The sequence below is a fragment of the Bubalus bubalis genome, chromosome 8, assembly GCF_019923935.1.
Source record: "Bubalus bubalis isolate 160015118507 breed Murrah chromosome 8, NDDB_SH_1, whole genome shotgun sequence".
NCBI lineage: Eukaryota > Metazoa > Chordata > Mammalia > Artiodactyla > Bovidae > Bubalus > Bubalus bubalis.
Genome location: NC_059164.1, coordinates 64,365,713 through 64,390,491, shown reverse-complemented (window position 1 = coordinate 64,390,491; position 24,779 = coordinate 64,365,713). Strand labels below are relative to the sequence as shown.

The window sequence follows — 24,779 nt, the reverse complement described above, 5'->3', positions numbered from 1 at the left end:
GCTGTGCTGACCCCTATGGGACCTCCCAGACTGAACCCCTGATCCTTCTGTTCCTCCGACCAGCACAGGACCTTCCTACAGTGAGCTAATGGAAAACATGGACTCTTCCTTTCCATCTGACAGTGCATCACCCCCCAACACACACTGGCTTAAATGCCCTTTGACCCTAAGCCTTCTCTGGAGTGAGTGTGGATTCCTAACACTAGAACATATGGTTTAGTTCCTTTGAAGGAGCAGATTTGCCCTGCCCTCCACACCCCACCTGTAGAGTGATGGCTGCATTCTTTGTTATGTTCTGTTTCTTTCTAAAACACTCTCATTGGTGAACAGGACTGCAAACTGATTTAGAGCATGGACTCTAGCAGTCAATGCCTAGTTCAAACCCTAGCCTCACCCTGTACTAGAAGTGAGAACATGGGCCCTGGGTTTCACATCAGTAGGATGGGCATGATGACAGCAACTGGGCATGACAGCAGCAACTTATCTTGCAAGGTTGTTATGAGGGTTAGAGTTGATATGCCTGGAGTGCCTGGCAGTGGGAAGCCTTATGCAAAGCAATTGCTACTATTCTTCTTAAGATGCAACAGCAGGTAGTGAGAGTACTCTGAATTTAAATTCAAATGGATTCCAGGGTCCATGAATTTGGAGGCAAGTCACTTAAACTCTCTGTGCCTAAACTTCCATATTTGTAAAGTCAGGTCAAAACATTCTTATGCATGGGGTTGTTATTGTTGTCGTTGCCTCAGGGGTAAAGAACCTGCCTGCCAATGCAAAAGACATGGGTTCAATCCCTGGGTCAGGAAGATCCCCTGACGGAGGAAATGGCAACCCACTCTAGTATTCTTGACTGGATAATCCCATGGACAAAGGAACCTTGCAGGCTACAGTCCATGGGGTCACAAAGAGTTGGACATGACTGAGCATGCACATGCAGGGTTGTTACTGGGATTAAAGGACCTAGATGGTTAGTCTGGACTTCTTGCACACCAGGTACTCAAAGCACTATTCTGTGCATTGTTTTCGTAATGGACAATTATTACAATTGGGAGCAGTGGCTGTGAGATGAGTCCTCTTTCCCTCTCCATCCCCCTTACCCTGGCGCCTGAGAAACAGAGCATCCCCATGGCAACAGCGGCAGCTGGTCCCTTGATAAGAGGAGCTGGAGACGGGCAGCAGCAGCCACTGCCACTGAGGAGCCGGCCCAGCTTCAGAGAGGAAGCGCTTCCTTCCCATCCCTTGCCTTCTCATCTCAGCACCTGCACTGCCTGGTAAGTGCTTCAGGTCTTTACTCTGAGAACATTTACGGCGAGAAAAGCAAGTTTCCAGTAAGTTACTGTTTTGTGGTTGCTAAGACAAAGAAGGCTGCAGCTGGTGGTACAGGGGGTGTGAAGGATAAGGGTACTTTCTGGAGCAAAACTAAGCCGGGGCTAGATGGGGACCTGGGAAAGTTACCACTTTCAAATCATTTTTCCAAGAGAAGTGGAGTCCTGAGTTCTGTAAAAACTAGAGCCCTCACAAATTAAATTGTGAAGTTTCCCATGAACACAAGTATATCTGTGTATTCACACAACAGTGTGGGGAGGCTTGTCTTCCAAAGCTGAGAGTGTCCTAATCAAAAAACCTTTCTATGCCCTACTTTGAGTAACAGTCATTCCTCGAGGAATACTGCAAATTTAGGTCTTCTAAAGGAACAAATTTGATTTTTAAAATGTGGTATTTTTGACCTGAATTCAGCCCTCAGGTTAAAAATAGGTTTGATAAAAGATATGAATTTTTATATAACCAGAGGGTACATTAATCAGATATCACATTGGGCTGTGGACATAACCTTCTAACTTTTTATTCCGTCAAGTAAATCCAAGCCTGACTAATATAGGGAAATTCTTTAGAATATCACATGACTTAGCTAAGTGTCACCTGGCTCCTCAGAATCAGTGTTAGCATGTTCCCAAGGCCTGTAAAAGGGTGTGCTGCAGTTCGTTTTTATCTTTCTTTCTCTCTCTCTCTCTTTTTTTTTTTGTTTTGCTTTGAAAAATAAAAGTGTATTTTTTTAATTAATTGATTTGTATTGGAGTATTGTTGGTTTACTATGTCATGTTAGTTTCTATTGTATAGAGAAATGAGTCAGCAATACATATACATATATCCCCTCCCTTTTTGGACTTCCTTCCCATTCAGGTCGCCACAGTGCATCAAGTAGAGTTTCCTGTGGTGTACAGTATGTTCTGCTTTGGATTGTTCTTATCTCATCATAGCTTCAGAAAAGGCCAGAAATGGGACAAGAAAATGGTTCCAGTGGTTCGATTTTGATGTACATGTTGTAATTACAAGAAGCAGACTAAAAGGGCAAAGAAAACAACTCACATTCTTGAAATGGTAGCATACACTGGGAGCTTGACAGACATTGTATTATTACTTTCAATAGCCCTGGAGAAGAGCCACTACCCTGCCCATTTCACAGATGTGGAAACTAAGTTTCCAAGAGGACTTATAACTTTCCCAAGTTCACCCAGCTAGAGAGTGAGACCAAGCATTTGTTTCTACCTCAAGTGACTTAGCAGCAGCAGCAGCAGCATATTACCTGACAGCACCAAATGCTTACAGTCAGTGAGGGATTTTCTGTCTATGAATTAAACCACATATTCTAACATCCACCTGAGAATCCACTCATTGTTAAGGTCAAAATGCCCAGAGCCTTTTCTGACCTCATACTCAACCGATCTGTTTAGCTACAGAAATAGCATGACTGTCCTCCTGAAATAGGAATCAGCTCTGAGCTAGTGGGCTTCCCAGGTGGCTCAGAAGTAATGAATTCACCTGCCAATGCAGGAGATGCAGATGTGGGTTTGATCCCTGGGTAGGGAAGATCCCCTGGAGAAGGAAATGACAATCCACTCCAGCATTCTTGCATGGAGAATCCCGTGGACAGAGGAATCTGGCAGACTACAGCCCATGAGGTCACAAGAGTCAGACACAACTGAGCGACTGTTCACACACACCTGAGCTGGTGGAGTTAGGGTCCCTCCAGGCATCCTCGGCTTCCGCAGGCTGCTTTGGCATGCCTGTCCTGCAACCATGCACTTCCTTCCCTGCAACTCAGTTCCCTAGACCTTTCTGTTTCTGTTCTCAAAAGAGAAAGACATCATTGTCATGAATAACCCCTAGGTAATGACATCAGTTAATGTAGCTCCTCTCAATTGCATTTGTAGTTACAAGTGTGTCTCTGAGAAGAACAATGTGAGAATTAGCAAGAGGAATTACAACCGTTGAGTGGTCAGGGTCCTGAAAACCTCCTCAAACCCCTGAAATACCGTCACCTGGTCTCTTGCACATGCTACACCAATCCAACCACATTCTCTCAAACAGCAAGGAGAAAAGTCAGACAGACCCATGCTTTCTTCTCTAATGGGAAAATCTAAAAACCAAATTGTTGTTGTTGTTAAAGTCAACATAAATTCATTCTGTAGCAAAATCTGACATGAAAGATAAATGATTTTATAGTTTAGCATGAATGCTCGCATTTTTCCTGCAGAAGTAATGCCTGTGGTTTGGGACTTCCTGTGACCCCTCTGGACAGGCTACATAATCATAGTTTCCTGATTTCCACCACACAGGTAGCCCCAGCTTTTCAGAAGATGGTGAGGGCCGATATTGACAATCACAGTGGTAGTTAGAGTTGTCACTGTGTGAGTATTAAAATTCAGAGACCACGCTGAACCAAAAACTGGAAAAGAATGCTAAAGAATTGCAAATCTTTGACTAGAAAACAGTTTATAAAATGCCCTTAAGGCATGTCTTCAGTCCCTAGCCCACCGGGTGCTTAGGTATGAAAGAAAGAGCTGATGCTTCAGAAAGTTCCCAAATAACAGGGAGCTGCTGAGGGAGCTGCTGAAAGCTTTCCTGGACAGCATGACAAAGGCAACATCCATTTGTCATGCTTGGTGTGGGGACTGAATTCAAGAGAGGAATGCATGGGCACAGTCAGGAATAGGAAGTAGAAATGTTCCATTTCCTAGTTTGAGAATGAGGCCAGCTCCTGATTCACAGCAGCTCAATTATCTGGAGCACCCCTTCTCACTGAGGGTAGAAAAGCAGAGGGAATAAAGAGATGGAGAACATCTTCTATTATGTACTAAACAGGCACAAAAAATGACAATCCTCAGTCAAGGGGTTGCTTAATTCCAAATCTCTCTTCTGTGTATTTGTTCCTTTCTTTTTGTGAAGGTTTTCTGCCAAGAAGATTGTAGTGACATCATCCACAATAAAAGTAACTTCTAATTCCATGGGCAAAACACATCCCTGCCCAGCACAGGGTAGTTTTGTGATGTAAAATCCCAAATGTGAAAAATCATCTCTCAGACCCCTGCAAACAGAGGCTTACCATCATTCTTTCACTCACACTGATTTAAAATAGTGATGTTTTCCCCCATAGATACTAGGTGCTGTCTTGAGGAGCAATCATGTGTCAGTTTTATGACTAATCACTAGGGAGCCTTGCCTTGTCCAGGGACTTCTGAACTTCACACAGTTCACCCGCCTAGGGCAGCCTCCTCTTTCTCAAGTCCTGTACTGTGAGAGCCAGTTTTCTCAGATGAGATCTGGCCATCCCATGGTTCAACTTCCAGATGAAAATGAGTCAATGATTTTTCGAATTTTTTCAGTTCCTCAGCAGGTCTTCCTTAGCTAGATATCTAGGAAGGTATAGACAATGTTATGTTACAGTGACTGCCATCAATTCAATGCCTACAGCACAGAGCTACTGTTTAATTATCACAGTAACTCTACAGGATCATTACTATTAAGTCTATTCTACAGATAAGAAAACTGAGGCTAAGAATGGGAGACAGAGAGGAACATACGTCCCCACGTACCAGTCTGTGGGTGCCCCAGTAAGATGCTGACTTTGGCAAATTCTACCACAGAAGCTGCAGCCTGTAGGGAGAAAGGGCAGAAATGATTGTATTGCACTTGGGCTTCATCTATCCTCATGACATCATGATGATTTAGTCACTTCATCAAAGTCATATAGCTTTTAGTTAAAAGACTGAGATTTAACCTAGATCTATTTGGCTTGAAAGCTCAGATTCAACTTAAATAACCAGTTATTGAGCACATAGGAGCAGCCATATGATCCAAGTGAACAGACCAGCTTACCATAGATTGGAGAAGAGCGGGTACTCCCGCCAGAGAGGACCTAGAGTAGAAGGTAGGAGGTCTGGGTTCAAGTGATGATTCTGACTCTAAGTATGTAATTAATTGTAAGTTATTTTAAGCTCTTTGAGTCTCCATTCCTTTTTCTAGAAAATGAATATTTTAACTAGATCCTGCATGGGGTGACCTTCAGCCCAAAGTCTATGAAAGAGCCCATAAATTTCTGCCCAAAGAGATGAAAGATTGATTGAGTAGGTGCACAGTCCATATTTGATGACTTTGCCTCCAGACCTCAGCCCTAAGTCCCCTCATCCCGAATGACGGTCCCATAGCTTTCTTCTTCAGGAAAGCGGGTAGGAACCGGCCTCCCAAGTTAGCAGTGTACTTCCTTATGGTTCCAGGGAATTGGCAGTCTCCATACAAACACTAAAAACAATGGTCCGAATTGATTTCTGCTGAAGTCACTCAGAGCAGTCAGTCTTCTCAGAATGACACTAAAAGCTGGCTCAAGTAATCTGTTAATGGCTCCATCTGCTCCACAATGATCTCAGCTTGTAGGGGGAGAAGCCCTCTAGCCTTCCCAGAGAACATTGGCTTATTCCTCAGAAGACAACTGAGTTGAACTAATTCTATGAGCTTGAAATGTTAACACAGTTGGTGTGTGTATTCTTCTGCATACCGGTGATCCAAGAATCTCAAGAAAAGAGGACAAACTGGGTCATTTAAATAGTATTCCTCTCCAACCATTATTGCTATGGTAGAACATGAGTAATAAATTATCCAAAAGAAATAGAAGATAGGCAGACTCTAATGAAGATTTCCTATAAATCTCATCTAATGCATTCCTCATTCAGACCTGACATATGTCCATTCTGAATTTCTACTCCTCGTAGACAATGGCTACAACTAATAGCTCTGAAAAGTTCAATGGATTTGCGGTTTAGGAAAGATGGGCAAAGGCAGGGGGGTGGGGGAAGAGGCAACAGATTTGCTCTAATGTCATAAATCTCTAGGGAGAAAATAATAAAGATCTATTTCGAGACCTGGATATTTTCCTACAAGAATTGTAATATGAATAGGGAAGAAGTCTCAGTACTTCATAGTTACAAGCATGTAATGGTAGAAAATCAGAAACCTTGTTCAATGTGGATTCAAAGGAACCACTATTTCAAGAGTCTTGGGGTCACTAGTGGAAGTTTGCAGAAATAGAGATACATCCAAGAGTGGCTATTTAATAAATGTGTAACTGAATAAATTAATTTTCTGATCCTCAGTTTTCTTACCTGTGAAGTAGGCATAATCCTACTTTGCAGAACTCACCCAAAAAAAAAAAAAAAAAAAAAAAAATTCAGGCAAGATTTAATGAAGATTTCCTGTAACTCCCAGATAACTGATTTCTAATTCAGACTTTATAAGGGTTCATTCTAAAACTCGCACAGTACTTCTGAAAGATGGCAAATATTGAACATTTGATACATGACAATTACTGACAAATCCGTGTGTGTGTGTGTGTGTGTGTGATTCATTTATTTTGGCTTAAATGTTAAGTTTAGAACTTCTAGTAGCTAAGTAGAAAAAGCAGACTTAAAAATAGGATTGAATTGAGAGCATAGCAATAAATGTTCAATAAATATACTTATTTAATAAGTGAGTGAATAAGCAGAAGACATACTAATGGTCTTGTTTCTATACTTCTGTGGTGCTGGAGAAGAAATCCACACACCTGCTCTCCTTTGATGATGTCTACTGAGCAAATGCAGCCTCTGGAGCTCTCAGAAGACAGACTGGACAAGCTAGACCCTCGCTGCGGCCACTTAGGTAAATGCTACAGTGGGAATATCAGTGGTGAAAATCAGAAAGGGGGCGTCTCTGCCATTCAGTTTGCAAGCAAGTCAGAGGGAGGTTCCCTGAAACCCGATAGTTTGAGATTTCTGGTGACAGCCAGCACCAGATGGACAGGCAAATAGCTCATGGGTCTGTGGGGTCTGTCATGTAAATATTAGCTGAAGCACTGGAGAGAAGTTCATTAGAATTTAAAAAAAGAGAGAAGAGGCATTGTCCTCTTTTTCGGGTCTGACAGAGTCCCAGGCAGAGCATTTTTGAGGCCATAAATGGAGAGTGGCAGTCTAGCTTGTTTCCAGTATTTCCCGACACACTTACACCCCACGTGCAGTGCCAATAAAATATTTCAAATATCTCTCTTTGCCTATCAAGACAGAATTTTAAATAGCCTTTTTCTGCTTTATTGTCAATCTGTTTCCTTTCCAGAACTGACTTTCTGCATAACCTTTGTAATGAAAATACCAGAAACGTTTCTGCCTCTACCCATTTCTAAAAATGAGACACTCAGACTTTTGATGGATGGGCCTTTTGCATATTCATAGTCTTTGTTTATGCCTCGCCTGGTTATGACTCCGCGCCCCCCACCACCTCTCCCTTCTCCCCATTTACTATCAAAATATGTTGTACTCAGGATTTCTCCAAAAATCTGGGAAATGCATTTGAAGTAAAAGTTAAAACTGAAGGAAATGTCTTGCTCTCTGTATGGGGCCATGAGTGGCACCCTGGGGTTGAATGGTGACCCGTGACTGGTCCATAGCCAGCCTGTACCTCCAGAGACCCCACAGCTGGGCAGTACCCATTCTGAGCTACTTTCATTCATTCAGCAAAGGTCTATAGTATGTATAATGTGGGGGGAGATTAACTGTGCTCTGTGGTAATAAAGTTTTGAAATTACATTTTCAGCCAGGCATTGAAATACATAGTCTCTAGAACCTGGTTTTAACCCTGTTGCCATAACCTACCAACAGTGGAATCTTTAGCCTTTTAGCTGGCCTTCTAAACCTGTTTCCTCATTACAAATTATGGCTAAAAATACCTTTCCTTGTGGGCATGATATAAGAACTAAATGAGATAACTTATTTAGAATGGTGAGAGTATTTAACAGCTAGTAAAACACAGGCATTGACGAATAGGAGAAGGTACTGGTCTATCCCACACATGAAAATGAGGTGAAATCACCAAGTTGATAAGTAGCACTCAGTAAAGTCCCCCTTTCATCTCCTTTCCTGTGTGCACAGAAACTTAAAATCATACAGGCCAATGCCTTACACATAGTACAATTTAAATAAGTGTTTATTAAATTGAAATGATTGGATGAAATTATTAAAATCTCCTAGGTAGAAGGAAATATTTATTACTATTGGCTACAGAATGATGCTATTTCATTTTTGGTTATGTATTATGATCTTTTGATGGTGCAGGCATAATGATGTATGGTTACTAAATATGTCTGGTGATACGTTCCTCACATATATTTGTGTGTGCTCAGTCACCCCGTTGTGTCCGACTCTTTGCGACCCTATGGATTGACTGCAGCCCGCCAGGCTCCTCTGTCCATGGGATTTCCCAGGCAAGAATACTGGAGTGGGTTGCCATTTCCTCCTCCAGGGGATCTTCCCAACACAGGGATCGAACCCTTGTTGCCTGAGGTATCTGCATTGCACATGGATTCTTTACTGCTGAGCCACCTTGGGTTTTCTAAAACAAAGAGTCATCCAGATATAATGTCCAATAGACCATAAGTAACTTGGAAACAAAGTATGTTTTACTTCTAGTTTTAGTCCTAGCTCAATGTCTGGCATATATAGTAGGAGCTTAATCAACATTCGTTGAATAAATAAATGAATGAATGACACAGGCTATGTCTAGACCCATAAAACTAAAGTGAAAATGTCTGGCACATTTAATCCTCCACGTTTTAAAGATGCTCACCTGAATGTTTTCATTAAAAAAAGAAAGAGAAAGCAAGAAAAGACAGATAAGAGGAAGGGAGGGAGGGAAGAGGGGTTGAAAAGATCCAATTATTCCCTAAATTTCCCCAACTTAATTCATAATTATAGATCTAGCCAGGCAATATCCAGGTGATAGTGAGTTTCCAGAGAAAACAGATAGTTTCATTGTTTTGCAGCTTCTTAGAATCCTAACAGAAGAGCTCTTTACACAAAATATATTTGAGTTCATTCATTCAAGCATACATTCAACAAATATCTATTCATTGTTACTAAGGAGATAAAACACAAGACACCTGTCATCAAAGAGGGCAGGGAAAACATATGCATAAATAATAACTAGATTATCCTTTAAAGGTGTTACATGAGTAAAAATGCTGTGGATATTTATAAAATGAGAAAGGACATGCAGGACTAGAATTAGTGAGGTAAGATAAAGATGGGGTGGGGTGAGAGGCCTGGGCTTTCCTCTGAGCCTTTGGGAAAGTATTGGGGGTTAGCATTGGCCAGAGTGAGCATTTTTTAAGTATTTGAAATATATCAAATGTATCAAATGACTTACCATCATCAACAAATTTAATTCTCTCTGTCTTTGTCTCTCTCTCACACACACACAAGCATTTATTTAATATTATCCCCATCTTACAAGTTGAGAGAATATTAAAGTTCCTAAGTATTAAGACTCCCCTGCCACAAAAAAAAAAAAAAGGAAATTCTTGCCAAGTTCTCAGAACTAACAAGAAACAGAGTCAAAATTTTAACTCATATCAGTCTAACTCCACCTAATCATTGTTTCAACATGCATTTATTGGTGGGGAACACAACTAAGAATAAAATTATCGAAAGGATGTATAACCTTTAACCTCCAAGAAGGCTCTATCCAGCTCAGGAGATAGATCATTAGGGAATGAAGTGCTAAAACAATGACAGAGGAGCTCAAAGCACAGCCACAGAAACCAAAGCACAGAGGAGTAAGACAGAGCAGAGAAAATACCTTAATGGGCAACGGGGGTATCAGATGGAATTAACTGTATACAATGACATCTGACGGGCCTGATGCCGAATCCAGACTTCAAAGGCTCTGGTGAGGTAACGCTGGGGAGTGGGGAGTGTAAGGAGATGAATAAGAAGATAAGAAGGCCTGGGTTCGGATAAGTAAATAGGGGAATTGTAAAGCCAGGGGGCAGTGTAAAGACCAGTGCTGAAGTGCAAGCCTTAATCATTGGTGTGACTTGACCAGCCGTAGAAATGAAAGCTGTGAGGAATAGACAGAACCTTGCTGTAAGACCAAAGAGAGAATAAGGCTCCCTACGGGCCCTTGGGCCTTCCAAAGAGAGCAAGGCTTGAGTAAAGAAAATCCAGGAGGAGCATTCTGGCACAGAGAATCTGTTTCCCAATCTGAAATGTAACTTAAATCCACTCTGTGGCTTGCTTAAGTGTATTTTAAAGTTCCTCTTTGCCCTGATTATCCATCCCATTTGAGTTCCCTTCATTTGGAGTTTTACAAAATTCTACTTTTCCCTTTTATTGCATATATCTGTGCATGCAAAGTCCTCCATAGAAGAGGCCACAATCAATAAATGCTTTTCTTTTTCAGATCAAAAGATTCCTCCCTTCCATCAGATTTAACTATAAACCAACCAGTCTGTGACTGAACCTTTGCTCATGTCATATTCTTTTTTTTTTCTTTGTATCTTGTCAAAATCAGATGATCTTTCAGACCAGTTTATTAAGGATTGTGATCTCAAAAAGAAGCCTATAAAGGGGAAAAATGTACAAGTTACCCTGAATGTTGAGTCAGACCAGAAAAAACCAAGGAGAAAAGACACACCAGCCCTGCATGTTCCACCTTTCATACCAGGTAATGGACAATGAGGTCAGTTTGCATGTCTGTAAAAGGGAACTACTGGCTTCTAGATCACATGGATCTTACATTTTTTTTTCCCCCTTAAATAGTTCGATATTTTTCAATCATTAGTACAGTCTCTGTGTTTATCTTAGTTACTCTAAGGAGGGTCACTATAACACATAAATTCTAAAATATGAGTGAATAACAGAATACAAGTTTACTTTTCTCTCATCAGTGGAAGCTGGGGGGAGTGGAGAAGCAGGCTTTGCTCCAAACAGTCATTCAGGAACTCAAGACAATGAACACCATCAGCACTTGGCTTCTAAAGTCACCATAAGGGGCATCCAGCAGACCCAGGGCAGACAGAATGGAGGGTTGGCAGACGCACACACTTCCTTCAGTCACTTCCTCACCTGACTGCAAGGGAGGCTGAGAAATGCAGCCCAGGTCTGAGCCAGGAGCAGAACAAAACAGTCTTGGGAACAGCTAATGAGTCTCTGTAACAACCATGCATGTGACTTGTGACACTCTCTTGTTTCCAAAAGTTTTGTCTTATTTCCTCTACCCCTTCCTTCCAGGCCATTTATTTAATGTCCTCTCTATTCACAACCTACTCTTAGGGAGACAAAAGAAATAGAACTTTTCCTTTCTGGAAAGAAACTTTCCATTTTATAAAACGGAGATAAGAGAAACACATAAGCAGCTGAAATATGCAGTAAGAGATAACATCATAAAGGAGGGCCTCAGATAAGGACCCTGGGAGCTCAGTTTGGGCTATGAACTGTAGACTGGTTTTCTAGAGGAGGCTGTTTTTAGAGAGTTTGTGCATAATGGAGAGAACGTTCACGTGTAGAAGAGGGGAGCAGAGGCAGGTGGTGGAAGCAGAGAACTAGTTAAGCCAGTGAAGAACATAGTAGCACGTAGCTTATGCAACAGCAAATGCCCCATCGTTCTAGCAAGGGTAGGCTTCAGCAGCAGACAAAACTCAGCTCAATTCCTCCAGCACATCTTTGCCTCACTTTCTTCAGCAAAGTAACAGTGGTAGTATTAAAAAACCTCATGGTTTTGTGAGGCTAAAATGAAATCAGTCATGTAAAAACCCTTTGTATAAAGCATGTTATCTCGTATAGCCTCCATAGATATGAATTCTTATGATAAAGAACCTGCTTTTATTAAGATATTTGAAAAGTTGATTATTAGATGTTTGCACATCACCAGATGCATGTGCAAATATGGACACACTGTCCTTGTGTTCTGAGACATATGTGTTTCACCCTGTTTCTCCCTCTGTTCTCCTAACTATGCAGACGTCCTTTCAGAACATTTAATTACAAGATACGATGTCCAAGACATACAACCAAAGGGCAAAATGAGTCCAGTTCTTCATAACACTGACCTGGAACAGAAAAAGCCAAGGAGAAAAGACACACCTGCCCTGCATGTGTCCCCCTTTGCAGCAGGTAAAAGAGCTGGTGCAGGGCATTTGCAAGGGGTGATGGGAACAGGTCTAGAGCCTTACCATCTGGAGTGCCACAGGCTCAGCCTCTGTCCTGGCCCGGCAGTCTGTGTCTCGCAGGAACATTCACGGGAGGAGTATTTACTGCTGCCTCTCAGGTTTGCCTTCCTTGGCAGTTTCCCTGGGGCTGGCTTGGAGCTGGGTGAGGATCAGAGCATAACTCATGCTTCAGCAGAACTGGTCAGATCCACTGAGTCAATAAAATAGAAATGTCAGTGGGTCCTTGAAAAGAATTTAAATACCCTCCTCCCCAGTCACCCAGGGATCTTGCATCCTATGACTGATGGTTGATTCTCCCAAAACACCTGGATATATTGACCAAATCCTCAAAAGAAGAGAGAGAGAGGGAGAGGGAGGGAGAGAGAGAGAGCTGCAAAAATAACGATAGCTCTCTCTATGTGAGTCAAATCAAACCAAAAGTCTTGCTGAACTATGGGCACAGTCCCACACTATAGGGCAGCCAGTGTGTGAGATATAGTTTTGTCCCTGAGAATTTTAGGTACAAGTTGGGAAATTGGGGAATGAGACAAGTAAGTCATGGTCACAGTGTAAGATGGGAGTGTGTGTGTTTGTTTTGTATAGATAGTCTGGGGTGGGAGAATGGCAGAGGAGAAAATGCACTAACGTTTATTGAAAGCCTACTAAATGTTAGGTACTGGATTTGGCATGTCTCATAGATTTTCAAAAAATCAACTGAATAACACAATGAAATAGATATCATCTCACTTTACAGATACAGAAATTGAGAGAGGATTTAAGTAACTTAGCTACTCTAAAATCTTTTGTTGATGAAATTGATGGATGGATAGCTGATTAACTAATTGATGGTGGGATGATTAGAAGGACTGATGAATGGATCAAATTATGCTCATGATCAAACACTGTTATGTGACAGAGCTGGGGCTCCAGTCCAGGTTTGTCTCATCTGTGAGCAGTTTTTCATTGTATCATGCTATGGTTTGGACCTATAGCATTACAGCAATCCAGAAGGGACACTTTTGGGAGACAATGAGATTTAGTCATTATTATAAGACTGTGTTTTCCCATGATTTCATCTAATAACAAAATTGAAAGATGGCTCAGAAGACATCATAAAAAGGCAATCAGGGGAGCAGACGGTCACTGATTTCTGAGAAAAGCCAGGCAAAGAGGCATGAAGCATGAGGAGGCACTTGTCTGGAGAAATGGACCGAGGACCCATCCGTAGGCTGTGAATCTGCCTTAGCCATGCTTCTCATAGTTTTCATGCATCCCTACCTGTCCCTTGATCCTCAAATCCATCACGTGTTTCCTCCAAGCTCTGCCTTTGTCCATGTCTAGTCACCTTTTACGACAGCCAGCTCTAGGTCTCTACCAACAGACACCTCCAAGTCCAGAATGAATCTTTTTAATTTTAAACCTTTTTTTTTTTTAATTTGAGCTGGATATGCAAATACCAAGACTTTGCCCTCTCTTTTAGTATTGTCCTTATCTTTCTTGTTGCTGTTACTGTAGCTGTTATTTAATTGACTTACATCTAAGACTTTTTGATGAAGTCATTAGAAATGGCCTGGGATTGCCTTATGTTGCTGGTATTGACCTTGATATCTGGTCCAGTCCCTCCTATGTAGCCCCCACTCCATAAGTATCTGTTGATTTGGTATTCTATTTGGCAATCATGATTCAGCATTTCAAGTTCTCCATTAGGAGACTATTTTCTGCTCATTCTTGTATTTACTTTTATTGAAGTCCTTCTAGGGGAAGACTTGGAAGAGGAACAAAACTGTTTATGGGCAGAGAATTACTTTAGTACACAGCATTGAACATGGGTTTTGGAGTCAGAAAGGTGTAGGCTTGATCTCTGGTTCTGCTTCATTCTAGCTTAATGACTTTGGGCAGCTAACATAAACTAGAAGAGCCTCCTTTATTTTATCCATCTCTCAAAGAAAAACCATAAAACCCATCTCCCAACATTGTTAAAAAACTTAAATAAAGTTTATAAAGCACCTAGCACACTTCCTGGCTTACTGAAAGTCTTCCGTAAACAATAGTTCGCCTCCATCCTCTTTTCAACATTATATTCTTTGAGATGTTAAACCATCTCTAAAGGTGAGAACTTTTCTAGCCTCAGTGTTTTACCTCTCCATGGAAAGCTGCTGATTCAAGGAACTTCCTAAAATGTTGAGCTCTATTTCTCCGGCAGTGGAGGCTCCCTACATCCCAAAATCAATATTCTAAGAGAACAAGCTTCCTGGACAAATAAAAAATGTTTATCAAACTGTGCAGAGTACACAAGAGTGTTGGGGGAGGGGTTGCTGTATATTCATAGACTATACACATTATTGAATTCCTTGAATCAGCAAATCTCTATCTTGCAAGTATTTGCAATTATCGTGTTCTATGATCCCAGCTTTTATTAGCATATTAGCTAAAGTACTTTATTTTTGAAGAGCCTTTTAGTATCTAAAGATTTGGCAGTAATCAAAATGTTAGTTAAGCTGATAAGGATAGAGCCTTCAGCAGATGTTTAGAGAGACTCACATTGGTTTTAATAAGGATGTTGAGAGGAATTTGCAGAAAAATGCTCTCCAGAGACATCTCCTCTCATTAGCCCTTGGCAAGGGAAGGCTGGACAAGGATTCACTCTCTCCTTTAAATTTCCAGCTAACTACCTTCATTCCTGGAGGTTAATGAGCTTTTGTGACAGATTCCAACCATCAGACAACTCCTCTGAGCAGTAAGGAGTCATCTTGGGCTTCCTCTCCAGCCCAAGCTTTGCTTTCAGTGTGACCCGAGGTTGCCAAGGCCAAAGAGCTGAGGGGCAGGGAGAATTGGGTTGGGATTGGTCAGATCTGAGTAGCCAAGATCCGCTTAAGAATCTTCAGCTGAGATCTGTGGCAAAAGAAACCAGAGAAAGTAATGAACAATTTGGCTGAAAGTCTTTAATAGAAGCCTCCTAGGTAACTGACCCATGAACTGTGAACACTTGGAGATCAAAGCTCAATATTGTGCTTGTAGAAAGGAGACAGACGTGTCCTTTGAAACTGATGTCTCTTCTGTCCTGCCGAGAATAGAGCACTGTCTCTGGTGTGGTTGACCAGGAATGGTGGTATATTAGGTCTGACTGCCTTAGATCCACACACATCTGTGATGCAGGTGACCACCTTTGGATGGTGCTCTGGCTGGGATCATAACTGAAGACAGGTTGCTGCAGAGCTAATTGACACTTTAGAGATCTTGGACTGACAGCTTCAGCCTTAAAAGCACATCAAGTTCTGAGAAGTAGCCAAGTTCCCTAAACTTGCCTACAGAAAGAGTGGAAGGGAAAGAGTTAACATTTTCTAAATCCCTACTATATTCCAAGTCTTGTGCTGGATATTAGAATATCCTCTGAGACTCTCATAATTTGGTGGGCATACAGATGTCTTGTCCAGCAATTCCTACAATGTGAAAAATATTTTAACAGAGGTTCATGTAAGGTGTGAAAGTGAAAGTGTTAGTCACTCAGTCATGTCTGACTCTTTGTGGCCCCATGGACTGTGGCCCACCAGCCTCCTCTGTCCATGGAATTCTCCAGGCAAGGATACTGGAGTGGGTTGCCATTTCCTACTCTGGGGGATATTCCCAACCCAGGGAACGAGCCCAGGTTTCCTGCACTGCAGGCAGATTCTTTACCATCTGATCCACCAAGGAAGTCTTCATGTAAGGTGTGGTTGAAGCCAAAAAGAATGTTGGACTAGATCTTTATTGATGGAATCACCTCCTGTGGTAGATACAATGTATGTTTCCTCCAGTTTTACAGATAAATAAACTGAAATTCACACAGGTTGAGTTACCTGCTCCAAACTGAATGAATGGCCACTGAAAGCAAAGTTTTCCAGCTCTAAAGCACATTGCATTGATAACACACCTTAGCTCCTACAGGAAAATGTGAGGATCATGATCGAGTTAAGCCAATTAAACCAGACTAGTGTTTATCAAAAGTCATTCACCTTTAAATGACCAAAGGCAATAAAATGAAGCATTAAGAGTAAGAACATAGAGATGACATATAAATGCTACTGATTTAAGCCTCATCCTAAGCAAAGATCCATGAAATCAAGACTGTGACAAGTTACCACATTTTTTTTTTTTCATTCTAAGACATTAAAGTGAATGCTTAACTACACTAATATAAATGTTAGTTCACTTTCCATTTGAAATTATCTCCTGTGTCCCTGTGGAAAGCCTAGCCTACTTTGGGAAGAGCTGACCTCTTCCCTTCCCTGAAATCTCAGTACTTTTTCCCCCTGCCCAGATGCTTGTATAACTTGGTGTCAAGGATACTAAAAATAACCAGAAAGTTGAATTTAGAACATGTAGAGGAACCAGAGGTCAAAATGCCAACATCCAGCGGATCATTAAAAAATCAAGAGAGTTCCAGAAAAACATCTATTTCTGCTTTATTGTCTATGCCAAACCCTTTGATTGTGTGGATCACAACAATCTGTGGAAAATTCTTAAAGAGATGGGAATACCAGACCACCTGACCTGCCTCCTGAGAAATCTGCATGCAAGTCAAGAAGCAATACTTAGAACTGGACATGAAACAACAGACTGTTTCCAAATACAGAAAGGAGTATGTCAAGGCTTATATTGTCACCATGCTTATTTAACTTATATGCAGAGTACATCATGAGAAATGCTGGACTGGATGAAGCACAGCTAGAATCAAGATTGGTGGGAGAAATATCAATAACCTCAGGTATGCAGATGACACCACCTTTATGGCAGAAAGCGAAGAACTAAAGAGCCTCTTGATGAAAGTGAAAGAGGAGAGTGAAAAAGTTGGCTTAAAGCTCAACAGAAAACAAAGATCATGGCCTCTGGTCCCATCACTTCATGGGAAATAGATGGGGAAACAAAGGAAATAGTGAGAGACTTTTATTTGGGGGGCTCCAAATTCACTGCAGATGGTGACTGCAGCCATGAAATTAAAAGACTCTTGCTCCTTGGAAGAAAAGTTATGACCAACCTAGACAACATACTAAAAAGCAGAGACATTACTTTGTCCACAGAGTTCCATCTAGTCAAAGCTATGGTTTTTCTAGTAGTCATGTATGGATGTGAGAGTTGGACCATAAAGAAAGCTGAGCGCCAAAGAATTGATGCTTTTGAACTATGGTGTTGGAGAAGACTCTTGTGAGTCCCTGGGACTGCAAGGAGATCCAACCAGTCCATCCTAAAGGAAATAAGTCGTGGGTGTTGATTGGAAGGACTGATGCTGAAGCTGAAACTCCAATACTTTGGCCACCTGATGCGAAGAGCTGACTCATTTGAAAAGACCCTGATGCTGGGAAAGATTGAAGGCAGGAGGAGAAGGGGACGACAGAGGATGAGATTGTTGGATGGCATCACCAACTCAATGGACATGAGTTTGAGCATGTTCTGGGAGTTGGTGATGGACAGGGAAGCCTGGAGTGCTACAGTTCATGAGGTCGCAAAGAGTCAGACATGACTGAGTGACTGAACTGACTGTCCACTTTGAATCTACCCAAAATTGGATTAATATGAAGAAATATCAAGGCAAGAAGGATGGGATACTTGGGAACTCAGCATGGCTAACTCTATGTTCTCTTACCAAGAGAGCATACATTCCAAATAAAAATTCAAACTTCTGTGTGGCTGATATAAGAGAAAATATCTCCCACTGTGTTTCATAAGTGATTTATGCAAAAGCCTTAGTTTCAACCAGACTCCTGAAATTGTTTTTCTCCTCCAATAAATATCAGCTAATTGGTAAAGAACCCATATGAACAAACTAGTGATTGAATCAAATGAATAGTCATTAAGATCAAAGCATAGTTTTCATTAATTTGCCACTGTTGAATGGAGTCCAGTGTTGTAAAAAGGCCTCTTGTGGTGCACAGCTTTCCTCCCTTAAGTTTAGATCTTTATGAAATGTTTCATGAATGGAAAGGTCTCTAATTACGGAAAGGGGTGGGGGATTGTGCAAGGCAGTGGTGGGAAAACAAAGCTGATGGAGTAAGATGATAGCGTGGAGGACTAGCCTTGGATCACAGCTCCCTTTCCTTTTATTAAAATGACCCCATTTCATAACTCACAGGATGAGCAGAACCACCCAGACCTTGAATGGCCTTTTCTGGGTTGACCAGTCCAGAAAATGGTGCTCAGGCTTCTGAATTCCACAGATCAGTAAACTTTTAAAGCAAGATATTGTGGAGTCTAAAAGAGGGATCACAACTTTGAGCTTTGCCTAGTGAGGATGCTGAAAATACAGCCATCGAATATCTCTAAAACTTCATAAAAGAAAGAATATTTTGATCCCTTAAAGAAGAGAAAGAATTGTTTTTAAAAAAGGACAATTTTTTAAACTAGAACCATAGAGCTGTATGAAAAAATTCACTGCATTTTTCTTATTTTCTCATTTTGCTCTAAACCACATGAACGTTATCAGTCGACTAGCACTGACATTCGGAAATGGCATGTTCAGAGTCTCAGTTCAGTATTTTCCCCAGATGTTAGTAAAATATGTGTAGTTTGACTTCATGAGGTTTACCAGTTCTTTTCTAAGGGAAAATAAACTAGCAAATTGTGCAAGCAAAGGAAACACTAAGTTGCTCACAGGTGTAGCACTGGGTTAAGCATTATTTCACACTTCTTATCTAATTGTCACCATAACCCTTAATATAAGTATTAATGTCCTCATTTTACATACAAGAAAATTTCAGTCTGAAAGTGTAACCTGGCCCAGTACAGATTAAGTGAGTGGTAGAATGAGAAATCCAAAGCGGTTAGACTCCCAAATTTGTACGTTTTCCATCCTAATTGCTGCAAGCATAATTGCAGAATGTAGAGAAATGGGTGAAGGTTGCCTGTGGCTCCCAGGCTGAGCATCTCTTCTAACCAGAGCAGTATTCTCATTGAGCCACAGCTCCTCTGGGAAAGCCAAATAAGGCCACTCAGCGCCCTCTCTCTCTCTCTCTCTCTGTTGGCATCTTTAGCAGTTAGCTTTGCAGCCACTAAAACTTTTCGGGGTTGCCATGCTCCTGTGAACTGTCTATGCTGTAAAGTCATCTAATATTTTAATTAGAGGCACTTAATTGCAGATCTGTGCTTTGTTTTTCAGGTGTGACACTGCTCAGGGACGAGAGACCCAAAGTGATCATGGAAGATGATGAGAAAGATGGTGACAAGATAGCTATTTAAAGATATTTCCCCTGAGACCACTTGTAAATAGGTTAGATTGGTTCCCTATGGCAATCTAGCAAAAAATAGACTTGTGAATGCTCTCATTTTGTCATAGTCCACCTTTAACATCCAGGCACCTTTTCCCCAGGAGGCACACTATATCAGATCGCCAGTCACCTCTTTGTCTCTTCTTTCTTAGATCTAGTTTCAATCCCACTGCTTGAATTTTCATTTTTCTGATGAAAAGTGGAAAGAAAGCAGACCATCTTAAACTTAGTAGATAATAGGGAAAGCTTTAGTGCTCAGCCCCTGCATCAGTTCATGGAGCAAAGAACATGGATAGCATGGGAACTGTATATTTTTTGGTTTGTGCTGCCACATGGACTTGACTTCACATCATTCAGCACCTGTTCAAGTGGGGGTTCCCTCGTGCCAATTAGGGGAGAGAATGTTTGGGTTCTAACCCACTGATTGCTTTGGAGAACATAGTCTTTTATCTCTTTTATCCTCTCTCAAGAGTCCAAGTGTCTCTGCTTACATACCTAACTAAGAGCCTTGTAACTGATACCCCTTAGGGTGTAAGTAGTATGTGAGCTGGGAGAGTCAACCTAGGCAACCATGCCTTGGCTGAAAACACCACGCATAGAGAGTGTTCATCTATCTGGAGAGCTTAGCGATATACCCTAGTTATTTTTTAAAAACTTAACCATATTGACCTGAAATTTTGTGTGTTGTGTCACAAATGAACCTTTACTAACGATAGGTAGAATACCAATATTCACGATGAATTTACTTTTTAAAAAGTTATATAAGATCAATGGGAGGCCATTCCTGCACTTCTGGCAGTCTCACCTGTTTAGACCCCAGTGAGCTTTCATGGGTGAGAGGGGAAGGTGTAGTGCTGGCTAGTAAGCAGGAGTCGATGCATAACCCTGGTGGCAGCCTGCAGTCTGTGGATGCGGTGGAAAGGCTTTCTGCCCAAGGGCCTCATCCTCTGGGTGATGGACATGAGGAAAGATGAAAGGTATTATTCAAACGTATTAGGGTGGATATTCAAAGAGATGCTGGCTGAAAGCAATCATTTGGAAGTTTTGTTTACACTCTGACTCTGCTGCTGCTGCTAAGTCACTTCAGTCGTGTCCGACTCTGTGCGACTCCATAGACGGCAGCCCACCAGGCTCCCCTGTCCCTGGGATTCTCCAGGCAAGAACACTGGAGTGGGTTGCCATTTCCTTCTCCAATGCATGAAAGTGAAAAGTCAAAGTGAAGTCGCTCAGTCGTGTCCTACTCTTCGCAACCCCATGGACTGCAGCCTACCAGGCTCCTCCATCCATGGGATTTTCCAGGCAAGAGTACTGGAGTGGGGTGCCATTGCCTTCTCCAACACTCTGACTCTATCAGTTTGTTAATCCTTTCTGTCTTTCTGTCCTTCTCACAAACATGGAAAAGATGCAGGACCCTGCTAGTAATAAAGATGCTTCTGGTAACAGGATGCATCTCTGTGCACATTTCTCCTAAAATATCCTATTTTTTTCCACAGGAAGAAGAGGTTGCAAGAGAGACTTGAGAATTGTCATGTTTGTTTTTAACTCACAGAGATTTTAAAATGTTTCAACCAACCATTAATATTTAATAATCCAATCAGGAGAATTTACATAAAATCCTAGATTTCCAGATTCTCTTGAAAAAACACCTCAAGATCTGGCCACCTGAGCCTGATTTAGAAGCACAGTGACTGTCAGTGGGTGCTAAGCACCAGTCCTTTTAGGAGAAAATACATTCTCCAGCTCACCATCTGCCCCACCACATGTATTTCTCCCTCTGACTTCACCCTCCAGCCTTCACATTTGAGTCTGGAACCCCTGGTGATGATCCCTACTTTGAGTCCCTAAGGATCTCTCCCTCTTTGATCCCAGTAGTCACTCCACTTTCACAGCTTTGGGAGGAGGGGAATAAAATTGCAGCCAGGATGCTAGTTGAAGCATAAGTGGTGAAACAAGCCACCATAACATCTTTCAAAAGCAACATGCAATTACAGGTATTAGATAAATAGGATTACATCAGCACCAGGGGATTCTTAGTAAGAAAACACAGATGAACTATCATCCTGTCAGCTTCTCTGTACATGCCTGGCATACCTGAAGCCATGCCCACAGGGTGTGCTCAATAAACTTGCAGGTGCTCAGAAAAGCCCTCCTCATTTCTGACTTCCTGGAATGGGGTGGAAAGTAGACTGGCAATTGTAGAGACAAAGGCCTTGAGTTCTTGCCCTGAATGTGCAACATTGAGCAAGACCTTAGAATTCTCTGAGTCTGTCTCTGTATCTTGAAAATGAAGGCAATAATCCCCACTTTACCTTCACAGTCTGAGAATTACATAAGGTATTAATAACAAATGGCAAAGGGTATAGTAAGCTCTATTCATCTGTAACAGGATAGTTTTAAGATGTATTCAGAATATGGACTGTACCTTTTCTATTGCCAAATCCCCATTGCCTGGTATTTAAGTCAGTAGCAGTTATGTGGACTTTAATCACAGCCTCTGAAGAAGTACTTCAAGAGGGAGATCCTGTCCCCTTAACTGAAAGACTAGTCCTCCTCTTTCCAGGAAGATGGTCTTTGTAATACTCCCAGCCTCAAAGAAGCACTCACAGAAATGGTGAGGGACAATGCTAGTCAGAACATCTCAGCAACTCTGGATGTTACTGGGCAATTTGGATTGAAGCCAAGTCTCCCTCACTTTCCCTGATGCATGTGGCCCTTTTCTGAGCAGGTAAATTAGAAGTTTAATGATTACAGTTACATTCGGATTAAAGTAGTTTTCAACACGTTTTGAATAACTTCCCTCCAGCTAAATAATTGTCATATTAAGAAAATAGGAGCATTACATGGTAGCCTATTCAGAAAGAAGGCCCAAATTAAAGGCAATCCCAACAGAATTGGTAAATCAGTTGGCCTTTTGTTCACTCTGAAGGCATCTATCCCAAGCCCAGGCTGCCTGAGAGGAGGAGGGACTAGACAGGAAACTCTCAGCTGTCTTTCACAAAACCCACACAGCACTGGTGTCTTCATTTATCCAGATCTTCTTTAAAAGCTGCTTTCTGAGTTCACACAGTTCAGTTCAGTCGCTCAGTCATGTCCGACTCTTTGCCACCCCATGGATTGCAGCATGCCAGGCTTCCCTATCCATCACCAACACCTGAGCTTGCTCAAACTCATGTCCATTGAATCTGTGATGAGTTCACATAGCCAGCTTCTAATGCTTAATTATCACCTGGAAAGGCAGAGGCGGATGCTGACAAGATGTGGCTGGGACCACAAAGGACTCAAGCAGAGTTTCCTTTTAAACACCGTTAAATGAATTTTCCCTCCCTAGCCTGTGTTGTCCATACTGTTTTCTTAAAACAGGGATAGACTGAGATGGCATGTGGCCGTGAGAGTAGGTTGATGGAGCAATTACTTTCCCTAGCTACAGGATGGATGTGTAGACTCTCTGTCATCTAGTGTGAATGAAGCTCCCTTGAAACTTGTAGTTTCTAAGTGTGAGTTACTCAGAAAACTCAATAAGAGAAGGATAGGTTATTTCCTAACTTGCAGTAGCATGTCCTTCCTCCAAGATAAGATTCCTCATCTTTCAGGAGACTTGTTGAGAAGAAGCAGAAAATGGAAGATAATTGGGCTCAACCAAACCAACATCACTCTTCCAATCTGGTGCCAAATGTGAGCTTTGAGAGTTGAATGAAAAACAGTGAACCACAAATTTTCATGTCCTTGCAATTAAGTGTTAGAACTTCAGAAAAACATGCAAAATGTATTATTTAGTCACTACTTAAATAATGTCCTTAATGAAAAGAAGAGTGTGCTCTGTGCCCTCGTATGTGTTCAATCATTTTCCTCTATCATCCCATTTGATCCTCAAAAGCAATTATAAGAAAACTAAACAACCAAGGAAATTGACATAGAGGAGGAGCCAGGATGGGAATTCGGGCCTCTGTACTCATGTGTGCTGTGGTCCTGGCAGTTGGGTATGGAAGAATGACTGCTGTGTGCAACCTTCTGCAGCTCCTAGCTGCCAGGTACCCAGGGTAGCTCCTACGGGCTTGTCATGGGTCCTGGGATCACCTTAGAAGGAAAGTGTCTGAAATGCTCTCTGGCGTAAGTAGAGTTAAGATTGTGCCCCTCCTGAGGTTCTATAACCAGAGTTTTTATACCAAACTGATCCTCAATTACCAGCTTTGGGCTGCTGAACAGCAGTAATGATGTACACAAAGTCAGATTAGGAGACAGTAGTTGGAAATGTGTGTGAAACCGGGGGATGAGGTGGGGAGGATGTGGAGTTGGAGAGAGGCTGAGCCCAGTGGTAGATGTAGGTTCTGAAATCTTAAATATCTGAGTCCTCTTTTCTGTGATTTCTCTAACATCTTACCAGAAAGGCTTCCTTATGGCAGCCTGGCATTCCCTTCCCCCTGAACATTCTGCGGCTCCCAGTTACCCCCAGCACTCAAGAAGATACATGCTACTGAGAGTCCTGAAAGTTAAAACTGATTGCTGGAATTAAAAGATGAACATTAATAACACAAGAATACCTATTTCAGGAAGTTCAAAAAGGAAGACTTCCCACAGTTCTTCTCATGCTGATGAGGTTGTCCTTCACTGCTGAGTGACTGGCACAACTCTTCCTCCCCTGATCAGCACTATTATAATCTCATGATGCCAGGGTCTCACATGTGCCAGAAAACACAGATCTTTCCTTGATCCGTTTCCTCCATCCTCTCCCCAGTCACATGTTGCTTTCCCTCCCTATCCCACTGCATGACCATGCGGCTCTGTGCTCTGTCTGACAGACAGTAGTTGGAACAAGAATGAATTTCACATTCACTGAAACAAACCATCACACATAGGAAGGGCTTGAGGCATACCAGCCAACACCCATTGCTCTAAGGCATCTGCTCAGAAAGAAAACAAGTACCATGGCCTATCCTGCTCTCCCTAAGCCCCTTAATCCCATAGAAAAGTGGCATGCTTCCCAACTGACAAAGAATTAATCTCAAAAATATACAAGCAACCCCTGCAGCTCAATTCCAGAAAAATAAGCCACCCAATAAAATATTGGGCCAAAGAACTAAACAGACGTTTCTCCAAAGAAGACATACAGATGGCTAACAAACACATGAAAAGATGCTCAACATCACTCATTATCAGAGAAATGCAAATCAAAACCACAATGAGGTACCATCTCACACCAGTCAGAATGGCTGCTATCAAAAAGTCTACAAATAATAATGCTGGAGATGGTGTGGAGA

The 24,779-nt window shown here is 41.8% G+C and overlaps 1 protein-coding gene across 2 annotated transcripts; it reads left to right on the top strand.

Moving 5' to 3' along the window:
- The first annotated feature begins 1,131 nt into the window (after positions 1-1,131).
- On the top strand, positions 1,132-24,077 carry PPP1R17 (protein phosphatase 1 regulatory subunit 17). 2 transcript variants are annotated; one of them, XM_006041946.4, is made up of 6 exons: positions 1,132-1,268; positions 6,863-6,969; positions 10,651-10,803; positions 12,099-12,251; positions 19,416-19,526; positions 21,018-24,077. In XM_006041946.4, exons 2-5 carry the CDS (start codon positions 6,888-6,890, stop codon positions 19,493-19,495), a joined length of 468 nt encoding a protein of 155 aa, XP_006042008.1. In that variant the 5' UTR covers positions 1,132-1,268; positions 6,863-6,887; the 3' UTR covers positions 19,496-19,526; positions 21,018-24,077. The 2 variants fall into 2 exon arrangements, with proteins under 2 accessions (XP_006042008.1, XP_045022352.1); XM_045166417.1 differs by lacking the exon at positions 21,018-24,077 and having other exon boundaries at positions 19,416-20,704.
- The last annotated feature ends 702 nt before the right edge of the window (positions 24,078-24,779 follow it).

Bases quoted from the DNA above. Each gene is read 5' to 3' on its own strand.
- PPP1R17 (XM_006041946.4), top strand. From the start codon at position 6,888: ATGATGTCTACTGAGCAAATGCAGCCTCTGGAGCTCTCAGAAGACAGA. The intron at 10,804-12,098 runs GTAATGGACAAT...CTAACTATGCAG, and splicing joins TGTTCCACCTTTCATACCAG to ACGTCCTTTCAGAACATTTA. The intron at 12,252-19,415 runs GTAAAAGAGCTG...TTTGTTTTTCAG, and splicing joins TGTGTCCCCCTTTGCAGCAG to GTGTGACACTGCTCAGGGAC.